Source organism: Rhyacophila brunnea, unplaced genomic scaffold (genome assembly GCF_057557595.1).
Source record: "Rhyacophila brunnea isolate RB1 unplaced genomic scaffold, BYU_Rbru_1.0 scaffold_1, whole genome shotgun sequence".
In the NCBI taxonomy this organism is placed as follows: domain Eukaryota; kingdom Metazoa; phylum Arthropoda; class Insecta; order Trichoptera; family Rhyacophilidae; genus Rhyacophila; species Rhyacophila brunnea.
This window is the reverse complement of record NW_028232751.1, coordinates 7624831-7649597: the sequence shown is the minus strand read 5'-3', so window position 1 is coordinate 7649597 and position 24767 is coordinate 7624831. Positions and strand designations below refer to the sequence as shown.

Sequence of the window (24767 nt, the reverse complement as noted above, 5' to 3'; positions counted from 1 at the left end):
TATTATTATTATGTCAATACTCAAATAATTATTCTTAAGCCGACAACTAACCATAATTCAAGTGGATGTATTAATAAATACAAAAAATCGCTAAACATACAGTCAATACCATTAATGTTACCTCGAACACCATTTAAAAAACGCTATTTTAGAGTAAGTGGGGTCCATGTTTTGGTGTATAAATTGTTTTACGTGTGGTGTGCCGCGGAATTATGGGAAGACCTTTAGTGTGCCGTGGGTGAGAAAAGGTGCGGAGCACTGCTCTACTTCTTCGGCTCTCACATATAAACTCGCCTCGTCTGCCGCACAGCCATAAATCAAACCTTCTAGGAACGTCGCAATGGTGTTGCATACGACGACCGCGCACATCTACCTAGCGATAGTCGCGCGTAACTTCTCGAAACGTATATACATTTGGATGCGGCGACTGACGAGCCAGTATATGAATGACCGATTTGTAGGTGTCTGTATGCGTTCTGGCATCTTCGAATCGCAGCCCGAAACGCATACGATTTGTTGGTAGCAGCACTAGATGTTTATTCAAATTAAAAAGTTGCATTCGACCAATCAGCGGAGCTCCATCTGGCAACGTATGTTTTGTGAATAACGATGACGTTTCATCGACTTATTCGATACGCTGCAGACAGATGAGCTTAGATGTGCGAGCCGGCCTTAATTTAGTAGCGGCAATATACGGAGAGAGGTTACCTATATTTATATTTGGGTCGTATCGGACGAAAGGTATCAATTTTTTTTGACATCACTACCATTGCGTAACTAAAAATAATTATATTGAAGTAGATACATAAATCAGTGGTATTTAAACTATTTGTAAAAATACAACCGGATAAATTTACAACCAATACTCATTCAATCTCTTGCCTGATATTATATTATAATAAAACATTACATATTGTGATTTTATAAGTGTTCTAAGTTCTTGATATTGTGTAATATCACCGCCATCTTTAGATTAATAAAGCCTGAGCATAACTTTTTGCAGAAGCAACGAGTGGTCCACTTTTCAGCTGCCAAAATCAGATCCCAGATTGCTTGACATATTTATTCGCCCTTTCTCGTTTCAAATTGAATTATAAAAAATTCTCACATCAAATATATTAACTATCAGTGTTATTAATATATAATATACATTCCTGTTATTCATCAGCTGTCAAAGTCAGACTAGTCCTTCACACAAAAACTGGTGGTAATATTGATTTCCAAAAAATATGTAGCATTGACCTATGCATTACATTTTGTATAAGGTGTGTTAATGCTAGTATATTATTTATCATGTAACTCATTTATTCAAATCAAAACATTCCGTGTAAACACGACATACGCGTCAGTATGAGCACTCTATAGAACAATGACAGGCAATGACAGGTCATCCATCGACAACAACGGGAGGGGTGGAAAAAGTAGGACCAGTCGTTGTGAATGTATCGGCTTTCTACTTGGGTCGGCAATGGTTATATTCAATGTTTTGGAAAAGTGATTTTACTTAGAATTAAAAATGATTTTCTCAATTTAAGCTATCTCTACAAATCATAATATCTATTTATTTTTCTTACATGTGACAAAATCTACGATACACAAAAAAGAGCCACATATAGGTAATAAAATCTTAATTTCAGTAAAACTGCGACTTAGGAATTTTACCCTCCAACGACGGATTTATCAATCTATTGTACTTGTCAGTGACGAAAACTCCTTCCTAGGCGATTGATTAAAGCCCGCATTAATAAAAAAATCTTATATGTTCAATTATATCAGTAACTGACTAATCGATACGTAATATACATAATGTAATATACATACAGGTGCACTTTGTCAAATATTAACCATCGATAAACATGGAGTGAAAGGCTGTAATGGTATAGAATATAGTGCACTAGAGTTTAATTAAAGGCTTTTCATTATGAGCTTTCAAACAAATACGGCACATAGAGCGGCTGCCACGATTTCAAGCAAACATCCGCTACGCCATAATTGTAGAGAAAGCTGGATCGTACATATAAACGTGTCTCGACTGCAACACGTCGAATACGTCGATATGATTTTGTTGGTATTCATAAAACACATGTAACTTCCAGACACAGCTCGAATGCGGTATTTTAGTTAGTGGTTGGGCCAATTATACCTCAAATCCTTATTTATTATTGTCGCAATATCAAGACGACCAGCAGTTACGGGTCACGAGACGACCGTGATTGCGACTAACATTTGGTTAGCTCGAGTAACGTCAAGAAAGCGGACGCGTGCAGGCTTGTTATAGTTTAGCCGTCGCTAACTGGAACTTGTGATTTGTTCGTAGACCGCTGTTCGTATAAGGTGATTCGTCCATCGAGTACCCTTACGACGTTATAGGTAGTTACATCCAGAAAGCAGACGCGTGAAGGCGTGTTACAGCTAAGCCGTCGTTAACTGATTAATTCGATTTTCCAGACTGATTCAGAAGTTGTTCATGGACCACGGCCGGGTCAGCTTAGATATAGTGTGACCGTCATCCAAGCTAACTTCTGAATACCGAGCAAGCCGTGATACTGGCTTTCATTATTCATACAAACCTTCATCATCATCATTCATAAACACAAGGGAAAACGTGAGAGTGACATTCCAAACCGACGGTTTACAAGTGCGTGAACACCGAATCGGTTATAGCGCGCGTCAGCCCTCTTAACATAAAATGTCATTGTCTGGCATCCTGTGTAACTCCCCCCCCTAGATCCGTAAACCACAAGCATCTTCGAATTACAGTCCACTGCAAAAGCGCTACCAGTTGGAAAGAATGACTTATCAGACAATTCTATCGAGGTGTATTCAAGAGACGATTGACACTCTGCATAAGAATTCGTCTCGAGTTGACTTCAAAATTAATATTACGTGCAAAGAATCCGTCCAGATCGACATTTCATCATGACCAGCGACAGGCAGAACGTCGAGAGTGTCAATAGTTTTAAATACCTTGGAGCATACATCACGGGAGATCGTACTTCGCAAATAGAACTCGCTATCCAAATGGGAATTAATTATTGGCGCAACATTAATTAATTCAATGCGGAATTGTAAGTTAATCTATTTTTTCAATCAACGAATTATTCAGAAGATTTAAGAAATATTACATTCATTACATGTTTAACATACACAATTAGTTAATTTTGGCGTAATTGTGAATCTATTAGTTTGAGAGTGAATATTTCTTGAATTTGATGCTATTGTTTTCCATTAATTATATATATTAAATAATATCATAATAATATATTAAATCTAGCTTCGTTTGTTAGTTAAACAGAATTAAACCGGATGATGATTGGCTTAGGCAGGGTTTAATTGAATTTTAAAAAAACTAACCAACAATATCTCGCCACACGAAAGCAACAATGTTATGAGTAAAAAATAACAGTTTCAAGATAATTTAACTTCAATGTTTGTGTCAAATAAATCAGTGGCAAAGAGTGGAGGTAGGCTTTTAAGATCCGACATAAATTATTTCAGTCAAACATAATAATATAATATGTTTTCATTAAACTAATAAGCAGATAGTGTTTGGTAGTTTTTAAAGTTAAATTAAACCCAGCCTATTCTACGTCATAGAAGATAATCAGAGTAAAATATTCATGTATCTATAAAATATGTAAAATTGTGCCATACCATAGATCATTTTAAATATTTTATAGATAGAAGAATATTTTTTATCGATAATGGTTTGGTTAAGGCAGGGCTTAATGAATTAAAAAAAACTAACCAACACCATCTGTAATATGTATTCTTAATTTAACGATAACAAATAAGTGTACACTATTTTTGTCGGATCGTACATAGCATAGGTACCTACACTATTATGGTTTGATTTAGACATGGTTTAATTGAATTTTAAAAACAAACCAGTACCATTTGCAATTTGTATTCTTAGTTCAATGCAAACAATAGGTATGACTGACAAAGTTCAGTGTGCACTATTTATGTCGAATCTTAACAGCCTACCTCCACCCCTCGCCACTGATATCAATGTAATAGTTGTATATGATAATATATATACTATACTATCGTCTCTGTTCTGGCAGAACACACTAACTGGAGAATATTAGTTTTGAGTAATTTGACTTTGAAGTTGTTAAAATGTTTGAAATGGTCTATTATGTGAGTTTATTAAGTAATCGTAAAAAGGATGACTTTAAAATAAAGACTGTTTGTTTATTAAGAAGGTTTCCAGACGGTAAAGTTTGAAATAAGCAACATTTTGGTATAACTAACTCAATATGTCATTTTTTCGAATTAGTGTCTTCTGCCAGAACAGTGACGATATTATGTTTATTTTGTTTTTTTTTTGCGGTTGACAATTTTAGGATTTTTTTTTAAATTCCAGTATTAACAGTGGGGTATCTCAGTTACAATTGCTTTGAAATTACAGGAAAATTTTTATAAATGCAATTTTTATTTTTTTAAATGAAGTATTACAGTTTGTCTTTTAAATCGCAATGATTCATCATGCAGGTATTGCTTTCAGCAATCGATTGGTATAATAGTAGTTATGTCAAAATCGACTTTTTTCACTTTATTACTGTGTGCTTGTTGCTTTGAGGTAGCGATTTCAACAATTTTACAACGTTTTTATTATCTCGTATTCTTGTTTTTCCGGTGGTTGTTTGTCCAGTACAAATCTTGCAATTGATTTTTAACTAACTTCCCGACTAGCTAGACATTTGAAACTTTAAAAATATATCATAACACGATTACAATGCATTCTTTTAATACTTTTAGCCATCTTTAAGCAGAATTGAATTCATTTTCAGTTAATTCTGTTTTGTATGGAAAGTTATTTCAGAAAAATCCGTAAAAATGAAAACACTATTAATGGTTGCTAAGGGGGTGGTCCTAGCAACTAAATTATTAATATATACGTGCGTTACTATGTAAATCAAAATGAAATGTCAAAATGACATTTCAGTATTCTATATTTGTTTGTTTTTTATTTACTTCATATCAAGTACAAGTTTAAGGATATTGTGCGTAATAATTCAACAGAAAATTTTAAAACGTTGTATATAAAAAGTTCTTTTTATCTTGTAATTATTGTATATGTATTCTTAGTTCAATGAAAACAAATAAGTATGACTGACAAAGTTGAAAAGTGTGAATTTTTTATATCGGAATTTCCACACTTTGCCACGGATGTGGTATGGTTGAAGCATTGTTTTTCTTTGTAGTGATAAACTCAACATGTAAAAAATAGTTATCTGATATATATATATATATATATATCTATGGTGGGTACTATATAATGTTAACCATTATAATATTATATACTTATATCTTATGGCATTGGTTAATTTGCACACCAATTAAATAACTTAATCAGACTTGAAGAAATACAAATAGTTTTAAAACAAATTAATTATTATTACGTCTTATAATTATTATTTGTCAGGATACCATGGCTGAGGATTGTGACCAGGATGATTTGGCTATCGAACAGCCTATAAACGGATGAGTTTCATGAATAAATAAAACATGAAGAAACAGAACGATGAAAAAACAGAACAGCGATAAACAGAACTATGTCATTTCCGGAAAATTATAACATTTAATATTGAAATTGTCGTATGTCTATATTATATTGTATAGATTTTTAATAACACAGGTTTTCAATACGCCGTCAAAAAAAATCAATATAATATAATTTGTGCATTTCTAATCGCTAGAAAGCCTCAATTAAACGGGACTCAACTCGGTGTTGCCAGCAAGCTAGGTATATCTCGTCTTACACAATCTAATATGTTCAAAATGCTTGGGTTACTATGTACAACGAAATAATGAGTTTATGAGACAAAAAACTACGAAGATCACCTCTCTTTCCAATTAGAATATGGAATCATTTTGAAGACTACAAATTGTTGTGAAGGTTTTTACAACGCCTTAAACTCATTGTTTCATGTAGTCATCCAAGCATTTGGAACCTATTAAAAAGAAGTAATATAGTAAGTAAAAAAAAGTAACATAATTACAAGATAAAAATAACTTTTTATATACAACGTTTTTAAATTTTCTGTTGAATCATATAAACTTGACATACTTACTTATGTATTAATAATAATTAATAATTATACTATGTATTAATAATTTAGGACAAATAAGGCAATTGTCAACACATCATTTTTTTGCTATTTTGTTATATTTACAACAAACAAACAAATATAGAATACTGAAATGTCATTTAGATTTCCATAGTAACTAACGCACGTATATATTAATAATTTAGTTGCTGGGACCACCCTCTTAGCAACCAATAATAGTTTTTTTTACTTTTTACGGATTTTTCTGAAATAACTTTCCATACAAAACAGAATTAACTGAAAATTAATTCAATTCTGCTTAAAGATGGCTAAAAGTATTAAAAGAATGCATTGTAATCGTGTTATGATATATTCTAAAAATTTCAAATGCCTAGCTAGTCGGGAAGTTAGTTACTAAGATTTGTACTGGGCAAACAACCACCGGACAAACAAGAATACGAGCTAATAAAAACGTTGTAAAAATGGTATGAGATCCTTTGTAATCGAGTGGCAATAGTTTTGCATGATTATCAAAATCAAGCAGATAAATTGAGGTTTTTACGCCAAATCGCCGACATGCAGTGATTACAATGTCGACCGTGTTTAGGAAAAAGGACGTAACCCTCACTGAACAAATTTTACAGGAGAGGCAAAAACGTTTTTTGAGAGTTTTTAGTTATGATGATTGATGATTTGGTGTAATATATTTTCGATCTAATAATAAATTAAAGAAGTTATTACAGAAAAATCATTAAAATTGAGGATAAATGCTTTTTTTTTTAAATTAAAAATTAATTAATCTCAATTAAAACCGGAATTTAGACAATAATTCGGCATTTGCGGCTTTCTTCCTTTTTATAGAACGTGTATTTAGTTGTATACATTGTTAATATCTAATAAAGCACTTTTCGAAAAATCGAGGGTTACGCCCCTTTTCCTAATCACAGTCGATATTATAATATATCAAATATTTTATAAGAATTAAATAGGTTAATTAATTAATAGGAGTTAAATAGGTAGGTACGACAAAAATGAATGTTTTATTTTTCCACTGGCTGTTCTGTTTTACCGGGTGGGCTCCACTCTTGCACTTATAATAATTATGAATGCCCCGGACGAATTATTCGTCCGGGGCATTCAATGTTTGCGTATGTCTAAAAGACCAGACAGCGTGGACGATACAAACGGACATTAACTATCCTAATAATTATGACCGTTAAGCCATAAGGGTTCGTCAGCTGGCAATAAGTCTTAAGTGAACACCCTTATTTATACATTCAGCCAGGTGTTTATCGATAGATTCAAAGTATTAATATTTTTATACAAAGTATAGTAGCAATAGACATCTGTTGGCAGCCTTTTCCAGGTCTCCGGCACCCTCTGCCTTTCTTCGCTGATCGCTGCCGTAATCAGTGTCAGGTTGGCCTCCGGGGAATGAGGGCCGAGTTTTTGAAGTTTTCATTTCATGAAGGTTCATTAAAAGTACAAATTTAGTCATCCAGTGGTATCCTAGATGTACAAAACGTCAGCAAGGTAGGCCTAGAGGTCGCTGGATCGATGAAATGATAAAGTTCTGAGGGTGAGTTTAGGTGGGCACTATTTTATAAATTCTTAAAATAGGGTCTCCTTAGCTAACTCGGTGTACTTTTTTGAACTACTATAGATGTATAATTGTATTTTGTATTATGTTGTATGTTTATATTATGTTCTCTTTTTATATTTTCATTTTTATCCCTTTTATTACTTTTCTTTTTCTTTCTTCTTTATAATACTGTTTCATGGCATGTTGTGAACGTCTTAAACTTTTAATTTGTAATGTCCATAATATGTAAAATAAATAAATTGAATTGAATTGAATAAGAACAAAATATTGCATTTAAAATATTGTTTTTTATTATTTAATTTATGGTGACGGCAGGGACTTATTCCGACTTATACGTGGTGTCAATGAGAACTGTGAAATCCTTGAAATGTTCTGTAGTAGTAGTATAGTTGGTTGTTTCCCTAAGGTGTATAATTAATCTGCATTAGTGATGTCAATTGGGAGGGTGATGAGTAGCTATGTTCGAACCAGGGAACACAAAAATAATGGGAAGTGGGTTGCCTACTGCGTGAGGGTGTACGAGGTTGAGTGTGAAAAAATGTGGGATAAACTTAAACACGTGTTAAATATATGTTATTTTCAATAGTTACGTCTGAATTATTAGAATATTAATTAAAGTTTGTCACGTAAACGAGACCCGCATTCAATTTTGGTAATATTTTTAGACAGTTACGTGCAAATATTTCTTGAATTATATGTAATGATAGTCATAAAGTAATAATCCGAATCCGGATTCAAAGTCTTGATACAAAGGCTTCCATATTTATATATTATTAATCTATTCTGCGGTTAGAATAAAATTATTCGGTTATCGATCGGAACGGCGTTCCAATAAGCGGTCCTTTTTCTTGAGTGTGCAATTTAACAAGATAATTAGGGGATTTTGTTTTTTTTGTTACGCTAAAGAAGTATAACTTTTTTTTAAATTTACATAGTAGGTACTTAATTTAAGACTTCATAATGTTATATTATTTATTATAGAATATAAACGATTTTGAAAAACTTAAAGAAACAATACGTCTATTAGAAAAATCCTAACAAAAAACGTTAGACTGATTGGGACTTCGTCTAACCACAGGATCGTGCATTAGATGACTAGCGTTAAAATGTGTAGATTTAACCAGGAGCGGATTTATAAGTTCTATGTGTGTACACAGGAGCAAGGATTCGTACTGACAAATTAAAGAAATGTTTAAAATAATATGTTAATGCTGTTGTTGTTAATGAATGTAAGTATAATTATTATCTTATCTCAAAAGATATCTAATGACGAAAGAATTTTCGAAGCACTGTAAAAGATTCACTGTCTTAGAATAGGTTTGGAGATAATTAAGCGTTTTCATTAGCATTTTTTGATGCTTTCAACATCTTTAAATGTGCTGAAACTAAGCTAGATATTTAGTATATTTATTCAGATATTTAATACATTGGACGCTAAAGACGTGCCTAGCGCGTAACGATTATGTGGCCATTCGATATAATTAACATGATATTTAAATGTGGTAATTAAAAAGTAATTATCTAGTCAGCAGTCAATGTGTTGAGGGTAGGTCGGTACTTGTGAAATAAAACAACACAATGAAACAATAGGAGCATTCTTGGTGTTATAGTGATATAATGATATCAGATATTATAATTTAATGTGTGCTTAGGCATGTGGAATCGCATTAACGATTATCAGGGATTGTACTCTCTGGAATTACCTAATTATTGCTTATCATAGATTGTTAGATTAACTAAATATTTTTTGTCGATTTTGAAATGATTTTCTGGGAAAATGTGGTGTGATTATTTTTGCAGGCTTTTTTCGACAGGCAAAAAAGGGTACCTACTTATTGAAATTTTATTTTCACAAAATCTTGCATTTTTTCCTGCCAAATAGCTTGATTTCTTAACCCGTCTGGCATGTTTTTGTCAACTACTGCATGACATATTGTAATATGTCAGTAAAGTTGTGCAATTTCAGAAGTGAAGGGAATCAAATAAATTGGTATTGGAGCTATTGATTTACGTAATGCGACCATTAAAAACTAAACCTCCCAGCCCACGATGACCGAACGGTGACGTGTTGGCTTATAATGTCGTGGGTCCCGGGTTCAATATATGTTTGGACCCAGAGTATGGATTGAAAAGTTGAGCAAATAACTAAAATGCATTTCGTTTAAAAACAATAATCTGTTAAAGTAGATAACCTCTACTCTATGGAGGTCCACATGATCCTGTGAGGATCGAACATGGTAACGTATTAATTTATTACATCCGTTTAAAATCTGCATTTAAGAATTGATAATAATTATGGAATACAGTTGTAACTAGGGCCGTCATATTGAAAGAAAACGTATCGATACCTACCAAAACTGTTGAATATTACAAAAAAGGCAATGTTTTTTTGACAAACAATATTATTTTATTATTTTTTATTTTTCCATGTCCGATCCTCATAGGATCATATGGGCCTCCACAGAGTGGAGGTTTGTACAGATTTTGTTTTTACGAGAAATGGATGTCAGCCACTTGCTCAACCTATTAGGTCCATACCCTGACTCATACACAAATTGAAAAACAATATGTGTACTTGCCAGACCCAGGATTCGAACCTGGGACCCTCGGCACCACATACCGGCGCTTAAGCCACGCGGCCATCGTGGGTGCAACAATATTCATGATATAATATTAAATTTATATAGTCGTGCTGGATTGACTGTTTAACAAAATTTTAGGGCAAAGTTTTGAAAACAGCATTAGTTTTATCTCACTTTATTTTAAGATACATATTTCTTTATTTATGCATTAAAAATAGTTATAAATAATTACAAGATAAAAAGAATTTTTTATATACCTCGTTTTTAAATTTTCTGTTGAATCATATAAACTTGACTTGACTAGCTTAAACGATCAAAAAAAATTGTATTTGATAGAAATAATACCGAAATGTCATTTTGACACTCATATTGATTTCCATAGTAACGCACGTATATAATAATAATTTCCTAGCAACCAATAATAGTGGATTGGGTTACGGATTTCTTTCGAAATAACTTTTCATACAAAACAGAATTAACTGAAAATTAATTTAATTCTACTTAAAGATGGCTAAAAGTATTAAAAAAAATGCATTTGCATCGTGTTCTGATATATAATAAAAGTTTAAAATGTCTAGCTAGTCGGGAAGTTAGTTAAAAATCGATTGCAAAATTTGTACCGGACAAATAAGAATACGACCTAAGAAAAACGTTGTAAAATGTTACCGATCAGACTCAGTTAAGTTTGCTTAGATAATACTCAAAACAACTGTCAACTTGGTAATCACTTAAATTTCATTTTGTATTTAAATATTCTAACAGGGAAAAATACTGGTATATCTGAAGAAGAATATCAATAACGAACTTCTAACGCGCGTAGTTAAGTACACACACCGATTTTTTTTTCTATGAGGCATTCAATTGATGCTGCAAATAAGGCCTCCGTATAATTAAATTCACCCCTGGACTTAGTAAACCCATTGTTTAAATTAAATACTAATGGATTGGAAAGTTCCACACTGTGTGTGGTTTGAAAAAATGTAGCTACGTTTAATTATGGTGACGTGATAACAGATGTCGCTTCTCATGTGACGCGATGTAGTACGGCGTCCGGCAAAGAGTTGGCAAATTTTCCGATCGGCAGCACCTCAGTCCATTCTTGTATCGGCCGCTAAGTGGTATATACCTCTGATTCGCCGCCGTGCCAAAATCAGTCCCGAGCACATCCGGAAAACTAACGCAACAGTCAGCACCGGACAGTTACTTGTGTCGCATCAGTGGGACATTTCAATTCGAAATAAAAACCAAAAGCAGTGTTCGGCTATTTATTTACTGAAGTTTATTTTATTCAATACAATATTATTATCGCTTTAATAAGTTTCCGTTGTGTTTTCATTACTTTGTGAATTCGGAAGTGAAGGCTGAAATTTTTCCTGTTTTAAACAAAAGCAACACAAGAATTAACTAATCATGGATCACAAACAGCTGACCCGAAGAGATGATCTGGTAAGTAACTTTTTTCCTTTATCCACATAATATCTTCACGTTCAACATTTTTAATATACTTACATTAAAATTATGTTTTCTACCAAAACTTCAGTCACATAATAAATATAACTAAAAACATTTTAAATATTAAATATTTCGTATAATTAAAATAACAAGATTTTATGATCGTAGTAGATTTTTGGGTTTCCATCGTGTGCCTTTCTTCCTTCTTTCCTCGACGAAAGAAGGAAGAAGGACACACGGTGGAAACCCAAAAATCTGCTACGAAAAAAAAACAACCGTGAAAGCCTCAAACATTACACAAGATTTTATTATCATAACTTTTAATTTAATTTAATTTAACTCACATTTGAAATATTTTTCAATAAGTGTTCTTTGAAACATCATATTAAAGTTAATTATTATTTATATAGACACATTTATGCATCATTATTTTTATCAATAGTCCTACTAAAATATGATATATATATATTTATATATGCAAATAATGCATAATTTAAATACATATGTTGTTTCAAAGAACTCTCTTTTAAAATATTTCAATTGTAAGTTAAATTAAATTAAAAGTTTAGAATACCGTTTTTGATAAAATGTATTATTTAAAATGTTTTTAGTTATATATGTGACTGAAGTTTTGGTAGAAAACATAATTTTAATGTGTATAGTTCTGCATTCAGCCGACGACTTGCTTTCACTGCATCATTTTTTTTTAATTTTGGTAATTAAAATTATTGCATTCTAGAATTGACATAATATAATATATTATTGTACATCGGTATCATAATGAAACAGTTTTCTATCGTCTATGATAAATAATAAAACTATATTTTAGTATCAATAAAAAAGTAAACATTTCTAATTGTTTTCAACTGAGATGTACTCCGCTTAGTTTTATTTGTATATAAATACAACAATTGTAGGACACTCACACAAGTTTAAAAAAAAACAGTTCATGCAATATGCTTAGTGATAATCTCATCCGGCCGTTGACGAATGGTAGCCGATAATGATCTTGCATACTATTAAATAAACCAGTTTAGTGACTATCTTATGTTATAATGAGGTGTGGATTCTTTTTTTTTAATTTTTTATTATACAAACTTAACTGCGCCCAACTTCTGGTAACACAATTTTGAGAATCATTTCTCATGCCAATATTATTTTGTTCACTTTTATTTTATGATAGAAATAGACTTACGTATATTTCTCGCCAGCGTTCTCACATAATTTTAATTGTTTATTTATTTACGTTAATTTTATTTAAAATCGAAGGTGTAGTACAATTAAATATATTTATTTTAAAATATATATAAAAGAAATATTCAACAAATCTTCGTCGCGTATTTAACTGAGCCATTATTGCTGTTTTGTTACTTTAAGTGACGCAGGCGTTTTGATTGCAAATATTTCAGTTAATAATATGCACTTCAACTTCTTAATATTTTAGCTATTACTAGAATTATCAATATTATATCTACATACAATGTTATCATTTTAAAAATCGATGTCATTATTCATTAAAAACTTTCCTACTACATTTATCTCTTATTTATATTATCAATCTCGTACGGCAACAGAAAGTGACGATGACCGAAATGGATGGATTTTTTTTAGGACAGTAAAGGAAATGTTTAAAACCTGCTAATGCTAATGGCCGGGTGGCTTATGCGCCGGTCTATAGTGTCCCAGGTTCGAATCCTGGGTCTGGCAAGTACACATATTGTTTTTTCAATTTGTGTATGAGTCAGAGTATGGACCTAATAGGTTGAGTACGTGGCTGACATCCATTTCTCGTAAAAATAAAATCTGTCAATACAAACCTCCACGCTGTCGAGGCTAATATGATTCTATTAGGATCGAACATGGTCGAAAGAAAAGAAAAAGAATATATGTTTGCAAAATTATACAGGAGAGGCAAAACACATTGCGAATTTTAATGACTGAGTCCAAGAACAGAAATATTTTTTTAAACAATTCTTTATGGATAAACACACTAAAATTTGTGATGTTTTTTGTCTCCTTATATAATATAATAAAGTCGGTTTTCAAGATGCATCAGCTAACTAGGTATTATGTTTGTTTTATGAAAATTTTATATACGAGGGTGGGTCAATAATTCCTTAGAAAAAAGCATTAAAACCATAGACTATAGATACATATAGACGCCACCCGTTGCATTGCTAAATGAAGCTACGTGCCGTGCGTTTGGTTTGTGGGCGAGCGAACGCATTCGCCTATAAATGTTCGAGACCATAGACCATTTCGCTAGTGCTCGCCCAAAGTGCTCGCACTAGACGCTCAGAATTAAAATATAATTTTCTGTTTTTTTACGTTATATAGTATTTTTAAGCGGTCAAAATGCAACCAATTAGGTAAATATATCCATAATTTAAGTTATTTTAAAGAAACACTATGTCACTGATATTAAAATAAATAATAATATACAAATAAATTGTCACGAACATGTATCAACTTACCTATGAAACGTAATACCGTCTTCTTGCTTATCAGTACGGCTACCATATTTTAATACAACATGCAGAACCACCTTTCCTACTTAATTAACTAAAAATATTTACCACTGACTTTATGTTTAACACAAAAAATAGCAAATTTAGCAACACGAACAACACGCTACGTGAAGCGATTCAGCACGATTTACCGGCGATATTTTTGGAAACCAACTTAAAAATATGTAGACCTTTTATCTTACTCTAGCGCGTGTCGCAGAGATTATAAGGGTGCCGAATACTTTCTCACTCGCACTCATGCATCGTTTTTGTTCAGGCCTTGATTAAAACAGTTTTTATTTTTGTATTTTTTTTTTATTTCTCAACATAATCTCCTTGGAGCTCAATACACTTGGTTAGACGTTTCTCAATTTTTTTTAAACCGTCAGAAAAATAAGTTTTCGGAAGGTCCTCAAAATAAGCATTTGTCCGATCGATGACTTCTTCATTTGAAAAAAAACGTTGTCCACTTAGCCATTTTTTTAAGTTTGGGAAAAGGAAAAAGTCACTGGGGGCTAAATCTGGCGAATACGGTGGGTGGTCGACCAATTCGAACTTCAATTCTTCAATTTTAGCCATTGATCGTAAACATGTGTGAACACGGGCATTGTCCTGATGAAAGAGGATTTTTTCCTGTTTAAATGAGGCCGTTTTTCTTCAATTTTGTTTTTTAGCTGGTCCAATAAAGATGCATAATAATCCCCTGTTATTGTTTTTCCTTTTTCCAAATAGTCAACGAAAATAATTCCACGTGCATCCCAAAATACAGTAGCCATAACCTTACCAGCTGATTTTACGGTTTTCGCCTTCTTTGGACATGGTTCGCCTTTCGCAATCCACTGCTTTGACTGTTCTTTCGTCTCGGGAGTATAGTGGTGTATCCATGTTTCATCTACAGTCACAAAGCGACGAAAAAATTTATCCGGATTGCGTTGCATGAGCGACAACAGGGCTTTAGAGGCCACCACCCTATTGCGTTTATTGTCGACTGTGAGCAAACGCGGCATCCATCTTGCAGAAATTTTTTTCATGCCCAATTTGTCATGTAAAATAGAAATGACGCTACCTTTTGAGATCCCTGTAACGTCAATTATCTCACTCAACTTTAATCTTCGGTCACTTAACACCATATCGTGGATTTTATTGATCATTTCTGGTGTAGTCACCTCTACAGGACGTCCTGAGCGTGGTTCATCCTTTGTTGATGTACGACCACGTTTAAATTCATTTAACCAGTTATAAATAGTTGCAAGTGAAGGAGCAGATATGCCGTGAACTAAATCCAACTCATTTTTTATTTCCTTTGCTGTTAACCCTTTTATATTAAAATGTTTAATAACAGCTCTAAGCTCAATTTTCTCCATTTTCCATTTTTCCATTTTCCACAATTTTTAAATGTACGAGAAACACACAACAACCCGACCAATCTGATTGAAACTTCGCAGCATACTGAATCGGTAGTGCCGCTGCATGAGAACAAACCGCTTACAGTACTAGTCGCGCCACCTGTCGGCTTTTCTAAGGACTTGTTGACCCACCCTCGTAACAATAAATCATGATTTGTTGTCAAATAAGTGCCGATAAAGATAATAGACATTCTACCATTAATAGGTTCCTCTTAAATTCATTGGTATCGTCGGGACGTCATCGTCACCACGCCATACCGCTTCCAGTGGGATTCATGCCTTAGGATTTTATTATCAAAATATCTTATAGCCTCACGATGGTAATTTGGATACAGAGCAGATCCATGTAGATGCTTTCCGTGATTGTTAGATTTGCGACATCTCAACTGACCCACAAATCAACCAATTATGTCACAGCTGTTTACTTGTCAAAAACCATAAACTATTTTTGTTTTTCAAGGAATAATTCACAAGATTTTAAAATGAAACATTATATTTATTGATAATTAAAAAAACACCTCAGATTTACAACTACTATGTAATGGTTACAAGTCCCGTCGGGTGTCATATTTTGTATCTGCGCATCTATTCTATAGGTACACAAAAATGCCATCGGCAGCTATCGGCGACTATCGAGGGTAGTTCTTCATATTTTTGTATTAAAGTATTATAATTTTTACAATAAGTAAGTTATATTAATACTATCGACCGAAGGTACTTGATGGAATTTGAATTTAAATTCAAATGGATTTGTGTTTTGTACTATTTCATTCGAATCGTTTTTTTGCGACCCGGGTTTCGCCTTTTGGCATCTTCAGGCGCAGTGTACACTCACCAAAGGCAAACACACACTGGCATGGTCAGTTCAGAACACGATTACAATGCATTCTTTTAATACTTTTAGGCATCTTTAAGCAGAATTGAATTCATTTTCAGTTAATGCTGTTTTGTATGGAAAGTTATTTCGGAAAAAAATCGTAAAAAGTAAAACACTATTATTAAATTAAATTATTAGTATATACATGTGCGTTACTACGGAAATATATGAAATGTCAAAATGACAATTCAGTATTCTATATTTATTCAGTATTTCTATCAAGTATATAAAAAGTATTTATTAATACATAGAATTGTCAAGTTTATATGATTCAACAGAAAATTTAAAAACGTGGTATATAAAAAGTTCTTTTTATCTTGTAATTATTTATATATTTATTTTTGTTGTCTAATATAATAATCATTAATATTGCTGGATTTTATAAAGAACATACTTATTTATTAATTTATTCTAATAACCACGATTCTTCTTATCATACCATCTACCAACGGACGTCGGCCACTATCAGGGCGATATTTCCTATCATTTGCAACCCGTAAGGCCCGTTTCAGACAAGACACCGGTGTCGCGCTCGATATAATATAGGATGCCTTTGTATTATGTTTATGAACGCCCCAGAGATAATGAGTCAACGCGTGTCCGGTACACTTTTCCGTCGCCCGCTACATTCTCAATACACTTGTTTTTACTACCGCAGCCAGTTTTATGTTCTAATTTATAACGCGAAATTATACGTTGACTCATTAGCTCTGAGGTGTTCATAAACATAATAAAAAGGCCCATTTATTCGAATTCAACGGCCTCCTATATTATATCGAGCGCGACACCGGTGTCCCGTTTAAAACGGGCCTAACAATAATGATCTCTACCAAAAGAAGTATAACTTCAAAATAATACAAATAACGAAACGTTTTTTAAATTGAATATCGTAAAATGAATCGGAATACATTTAAATGAAGACTGTTTGAATCTTTGTAAATATAAATCGTGCGCGTTAATTATTAATGCTCATTTATTTGTCAATAATAAAGAAGGATTTTCAAAATTTTAAATATGATAATTAAAAAAAAACAATAAAAGTGATATTTTCATTACAATTTTATCTTTACAGCAATAATTAACGTAAGCACGTTTTTTCTTATCTATACTAAATACATTTATTTTACTTAAGTAAGTATTAAGTTTCGCGTATTGAAATACTTATGTAAATGCAAACAATAAAAATTACTATTGTTTTGTTATATAATATGCACTTCTACGTAATATTGAAGTCTTTAGGCCCTAACTAGAACCCTTTGCATTAATTTAGACTATTCATCAATCACCCTTTTCAGTTGTTGGCATTTTTCGTTGACATTCTTTCAGCGACTATCTATGTTTATAAACGTATATTTTCAGATCATTTGTGATCTTAGAATCAATTAATGAATTATAAATTTAAGACACTCACAACATGAACAAGAAACAAACAAAGAATTACTTAACATTATAATATTTTTTTATCAGTAAACCGAAATATCATAAAAGAGTACATGGTTCAACCTCAACAACGTTCACCTTAACTCATTTCAACGCAGGTAGAATGTACTTATCAATATCCGAACAAATTCGTTTGAATAGTTACTGCCACCCCAATTGGCATTACGGATAACAGATTAATTCTGCACCTTAGAAGAAAACACAAATATTACCGATACTCCTGATTTCTACGATCGTTATTGGGGATACAGAGGTCAAGAAAGGCAGAGTTCTTATCAAGTCGGAAAAAATACGTGGCCAAAGATGTCTTCTACAGTCTAGACTGCAGAATGTAAGCATAGTAATAGAAAGTCAGTCGGATAAAACCACGGGTGGAAACTATCCGTGGTATCCTCAAATGAGAGTCTCAAAATATTCTTTTGGTCCCTCTCAACCACAATTCCGCACTTCAACTGATGCGGGACCCGAATAATAAACCCATACTCAAGCCTTCTTCGAGCCTGTTGAGCATGCAGCTCATTTCACACGACTGATTAATTATTACAAGTAAACTTCGCACTACTATCGTTCACTTTTCCAGAAAACCGATTACATTCTAATACAATATTGATTAAATAAACTATTTCTTTTATTCAACGAATAAGACACAAGATTCGAGATTAATATTATGACGCAATTCGATAAGCAATTCACTTAACAACTACTGGTTAAAATCGTCCTAATTTAGTAAGATGCCCGTAACTTAATTGTAAAAGCACACTGGCGCAAATCCACCAGATACAGATTCAAGTCCCGTCGGGTGTCGTATTTTTTCTACATTTTTTTTTCTTGTGTGTATAGGTATATACCCCTACGATGGCCGCGCGGCTTAAGCGTCGGCCTATAGCATCGTGGGTCCCAGGTTCGAATCCTGGGTCTGGCAAGTACACATATTGTTTTTCAATTCGTGTATGAGTCAGAGTATGGAATTACTAGGTTGAGCAAGTGGCTGACATCCATTTCTCGTAAAAACAAAATCTGTTAATACAAAACCTCCGCTCCGCAGGGTCCCATATTATGATCTTATTTGGATTGGACATGGTCGTATCCGATCGGTGGTGTATTTTCAGTTAGATTCAATCGAACAGTCAATTTTATACATTATTAAATGTATTTCTTTCTTTCTTTCTTTCTTTCTTTCGACCATGTCCGATCCTAATAGGATCATATGGGCCTCCACAGACTTTTTACGAGAAATGGATGTCAGCTACTTGGTCAACCTATTACGTTCATACTCTGACTCATACAGAAATTGAAAAAAACAATATGTGTACTTGTCAGACCCAGGATTCAAACCTGGGACACACGATGATATAAGCCGTCGCTTAAGCTGCGTGGCCATCGTAGGGGTATATACCTATACACACAAGAAAAAAAATGTAGAAAAAATACGACACCCGACGGGACTTGAATCTGTATCCGGTGGATTCACGCCAGTGTGCTTTTACAATTAAACTACGGGCATCCTACTAAATTAGGACGATTTTAACTAGTAGTTGTTAAGTGAATTGCTTATCGAATTGCGTTATAATGTTAATCTCGAATCTTGTGTCTTATTCGTTGAGTAAAAGAAATAGTTTATTTAATCAATATTGTGTTAGAATGTAAACGGTTTTCTGGAAAAGCGGACGATAGTCGGACTCATACACAAATTGAAAAAAACAATATGTGTACCTACTTTTAAGACCCAGGATTCGAACCTGCGACGGCCGACGCAATAGGCCAACGCTTAAGCTCCTCGGCCATCGTGGGTGTTATGTTATGTATGTTATATTTCCAAAATAAACGCTGAAACTTATCGTTATTATGCGAGTATGGTTTTATTAATTGTATACTTGCGAATTATAGTCAAGCCGGACTAAAATTGAAACATTCACAATGAACATTTAGTTATATCCGAAAGGGCAACCTATTGCACATAAATATACATTCAAATACACATAACCATTATTATTTATTATAATACTGAAATATCGAAACCACTGCATATGCTAGTGGCTGTTATAAAATATAATAGTATATTGTCGCCATATTATTTCAATAGGCCAAGGTCCAAATTTTTTGTTGTTACTTCCGACGCTGCAAAATCTATATAAAATATAGTAATACTAAAAATGTACGAAACTATAATATTACAGTCCAAACACTGACTCGTGATTTATTAATTACAAGATAAAAAGAACTTTTTTATATACCACGTTTTTAAATTTTCTGTTGAATCATATAAACTTGACAATTCTATGGATTAATAAATACTTTTTTTGTACTTGATAGAAATACTGAATAAATATAGAATAATGAAATGTCATTTTGACATTTTATATTGATTTCCATAGTAACGCACCTATATATTCATAATTTAGTTTCTAGGACCCCCTTAGCAACAAATAATAGTGTTTTACTTTTTAAAATTTTTTTCCGAAATAACTTTCCATACAAAACAGAATTAACTGAAAATGAATTCAATTCTGCTTAAAGATGACTAAAAGTATTAAAAGAATGCATTGTCGTCGTGTTCTGATATATTCTAAAAGTTTCAAATGTCTAGCTAGTCGGGAAGTTAGTTAAAAATCGATTGCAAGATTGGTATTGGACAAACAAGAAATATTTGTACTGGATAAACAAGAATACGAGCTAATAAAAACGTGGTAAAATCGCTATTATTACCATGTATTTGTGGTTCATGTATACAGATGTAAATTATTTTTGTTTTTTTGATAACTTTGACTGTGCTTATATTGCTATCGTATTATTATATGCTTTTGTTTCACTGTATATTATTTACTTATTAAGTACGTTATTAGTAAATCACCATTCTTACATATAATTTATTATTAGTAATGAATTATTGAATAAAACAAACTGAAATGACTAATAGTATGCATAATATATGGTAATACTTTACTTACTGATTTTTAAAGTGTATTTCATGACATAATGACAAATTTAAGCATTCATTTTTATATCTACCACAAATGAGGATATTGGTATATAACCTTTAGCCGGTATATACCTATACGTAATGAAATTTTCGGTAGTTCACTTCAGCAGGTAAATCTTTTCATAAAATTAAGGAAAAATCAAAATATACATACTGACGCAGATTTTTATTTTCTTATTCCAGTGCTATTCAAAGTATGCGCTGATGCCGCAGAAAAAATAGTCCTGAAAAATCTTAATTCAATACACGATTACAACGATAGGTTCGTATGTGTTTGCACCTATCTTAAAGGTTACCTAGTAACCATTTTCACACGGAAGGCGTGATATAAAATTTACTGTCTATCTAAATAATATATATATATATATATATCGATCTTCCAGTTAATTAGTCAGACAACTCCTAGTTTTGAGATAATAGCAAAAGCAATATTCTAATGGTCACCAAAAAATCAAATATTATTGATTTATGCCCGAATTTTATATATTTTATCAACAGGCGTTTAAAGATTAGGCACTTTTAGAGACATTTAGAAATATTCTTTTAATGAACCAGACAATATCAACATTTCGTTTAATTCTTTATAAGTTTATCAGCATTAGCATTTTTTTGGTAGAATTTTGGATATATCTGAGTACTGAACCAGGTGGAATGTAAAATATTACACAAAACTGCATATTTAACTCAAATTTATTTTTTTGGAGTTGTCTGACTAATGAACTGGATTCGATATGTTGGAAGCTTAAAAAAGTGTAGTATAGATTTAAGTACTTAACCATTAATAATAATGAGCAGGTGGCAATTTTTTTTACTATGTTTTGAACAAATTTATTAGAAAAATGAGACAAGATTTGAAATTAAAATTAAAATAATCAGGGAAAAAAATAAATGATTTAGTCTTACTTCACCTTGCAACACAGGAGAGAAAGTATCGAATAACCTCCCTGGTGCCGCGTTGTTGATCCCTGGTTTTAAAACTATTTTCAACAATATATGGTCAGTAGAAGAAGAGAGGCTAATCTATCTTGCGAAAGTACACTAAAAAAAACGTACTCATATGGAAATAAATGCGTTTTGGTTATCTTATCAGTAAAGAAATTCGGTCCGATCCTCAGTTGGATCGGTCGGCCATTGCGACTTTAAAAAATTTGCGGCGTTTTACGGCGAGTGTGAAGGTGTTGTAAATTGAAATAAAAAATGACCGTAATACATTATATAGAAGTAGGAATTACGCACACTATAGTGCACGCCAACCAAGGTCTTAGTAAGTTGCTCCTGGGACACTTTCGGCATGAATTTGAAGAGCGCCTAATGTTCATTACGCCATGGTATACGTCTGCATAACGGGTGTGGAGACGTGGCGGGTGGTGGATGGAAAAGCAAGTAAGGCCCGTTTCAGACGGGACACCGGTGTCGCGCTCGATATAATATAGAAGGACTAAAATTCATCTAATTTTAACTGCGTGTGTGACAACTTTACTAGTCTGATTCCTTGATATGAGAATGGCTTCAAATAAAAATGTTTGTAAACCACTGACTTATTCGATAAAAAATATGTCAACAAAACCACATACTTAGTGCAGGAAATAATATAGGAATCTATTATTACAATTTATAATGTATTCGCCGATTAAGCTATGACCAGTTATTTAATTTTATTGTATTTCCGATGCTCTATAGATAACGAACGCTATATTGTTGGAAACAAAATCAAGGCTGGTTTAAAAGACAAACAAGAATTCAATTAAAAATTAAATGCATTGTCACGTGATATACCTACGTATGTGTGAAAAAAAATAAGTTGAATTGGTCTAAACGCGTTTCCCATGGCGTTTGTTTATTGTGTCCTCACCGGATTTGGAAATTATATTCCCAAATTACTATTTTATTGAAAAAATTGGGCATAATTACGAATTAAAATTTTATACCTACTTAATAAGTTATATTTTCTTTGATTCTCGTAAAAAGAACCTGAAGTTAGGCGCTATTCTTTTACAACGTTTTTCTTAGGTCGCATTCTTACTTGTCCGGTACAAATCTTGCAATCGATTTTTAACAAACTTCTCGACTAGACCCGACTATTTGAAACTTTTAGAATATATCAGAACACGATACCAATGTATTTTTTTTTAAATACTTTTAGCCATCTTTGAGTAGAATTGAATTCATTTGTAGTTAATTCTGTTTTGTATGAAAAGTTATTTCGATACCATTATTGGTTGTTACGGGGTCCTAGCAACTAAATTATTAAATAATATATACGTGCATTATTATGGAAATCAATATGAAATGACATTTCATTATTTAGTATTTCTATCAAGTACAAATATATATGATTCAACAGAAAATTTAAAAACGTTGTATATAAAAAGTTCTTTTTGTCTTGTAATTATTGGTTTTTATTAAGGCTATACTTCAGCTGAGGCATGGTCTAAAAAGATCGTGACTAAGCGATGCGCGGATTGTGCAAATGACGCGAGACGAACGAAAAATAATTTGTCATAAAAAAATCAATATGCGACCTTTTAATGTTGTTCATTATTATATTCGTAATAATAATAGTATATTCATTGACATGTTTTCTTTTTCAAGTACATGCGGAACGTTTTTTAGTCATCAAAGGTAACATACGATATTTGTGATTACCAAGTTTCGTAGGTGTTTATTTTTTGGTTGTGTGAGTAAAGGAATTTATTATTCTTACATTTTTTCTGCCATCTAACTTATTTTCTTACCCTATCTGTCATAATTATGTGAATGATACTTGGCAACACTGCTACAAAGAGAGAATACGTATTTACATAATTATTGTGTAACGATTACCTTGAAAAATAGTTTTATTACACGCATTTATACTTAATACAATCCAAAAGCCACGAATTAGTACCTGGATAATTGACCGTACAGATAATTGCACGCGTGGACATTCACATTCACATTAAAAAAGTATTATAACTTCTTTTTTTTTGACCATGTCTAATAAGATCGTATGGGTGGGTCTTCACAGTGTTGAGGTTTGTATTAACAGAATTTTGTTTTTATGAGGAATGATTGTTAGCCACTTACTTAACCTATTAGCTCCATACTGTGAGTCTAAACACAAATTGAAAAATAATATGTGTATTTGTCAGACCCAGGATTTGAACCTGGGACCCACGACATTATAAGCCGCCGCATAAGATGTTCGGCCATCATAGGTTACATAACTAGTACATTACTAACCACTATGACATTGTTATACGATTATGTACTGTGTATTGCCCATTAGCCATTATATTTTACGACTGATAACAGTAATTAGTGATAACATTTAATAATGCGGTTTCCAGTGTCTCCTTTAACGTGTTGAGTAATAATTCAAGTTAACAGTCAATCAAATGAATTACACTAGTGAATTTTTAATCCATTTTTGAAGAATGTAACAACCCACGTGGTCGTATAAATCAGTGCTCCGCAACCGGTGTGCCGCGGAGCATTGCTTCTAAAAAAAACACAAATAATTTTGTATATTATTATACAATACTTACTTAATAGCCAAATTTGCGTACATGGCTGGTAATAAATACATTTGAGCACCTGCATGAACTTAATAAAACAATGCAAGGTCAGAATGAAAATATATTGACGTGATCTGATAAATTAGAAAGATTTAAGACAAGGATCTCTACAAATGTACCAAAAGACCTACCAGACCACCAATGAAAACAAGAAATTCATTTTTTACCCGTCTCAAAAACATTTAACTTTGCTTCAAAAGAAATTTCATCATTACTTTCATACAATCAATACGACTGGATTCGAAACCCTTTTGCAACCAATGCCAAAAATTCTATAGAACCTCTTATGGTATTTTCTGGATTTCGG

The 24767-nt window shown here is 32.6% G+C and overlaps 1 protein-coding gene across 1 annotated transcript in view; it reads left to right on the top strand.

The window, feature by feature from the left end:
• Positions 1 to 11329: 11329 nt before the first annotated feature.
• The window catches only part of LOC147079441 (proton-coupled amino acid transporter-like protein acs), a 160721-nt gene continuing 147283 nt past the window's right edge, over positions 11330 to 24767 (top strand). The window contains exon 1 of the mRNA XM_085941074.1: positions 11330 to 11687. Within this exon, the coding sequence (XP_085797200.1) occupies positions 11652 to 11687 (36 nt within the window). The 5' untranslated portion in view covers positions 11330 to 11651. The remainder of the gene's footprint in view (positions 11688 to 24767) is intronic.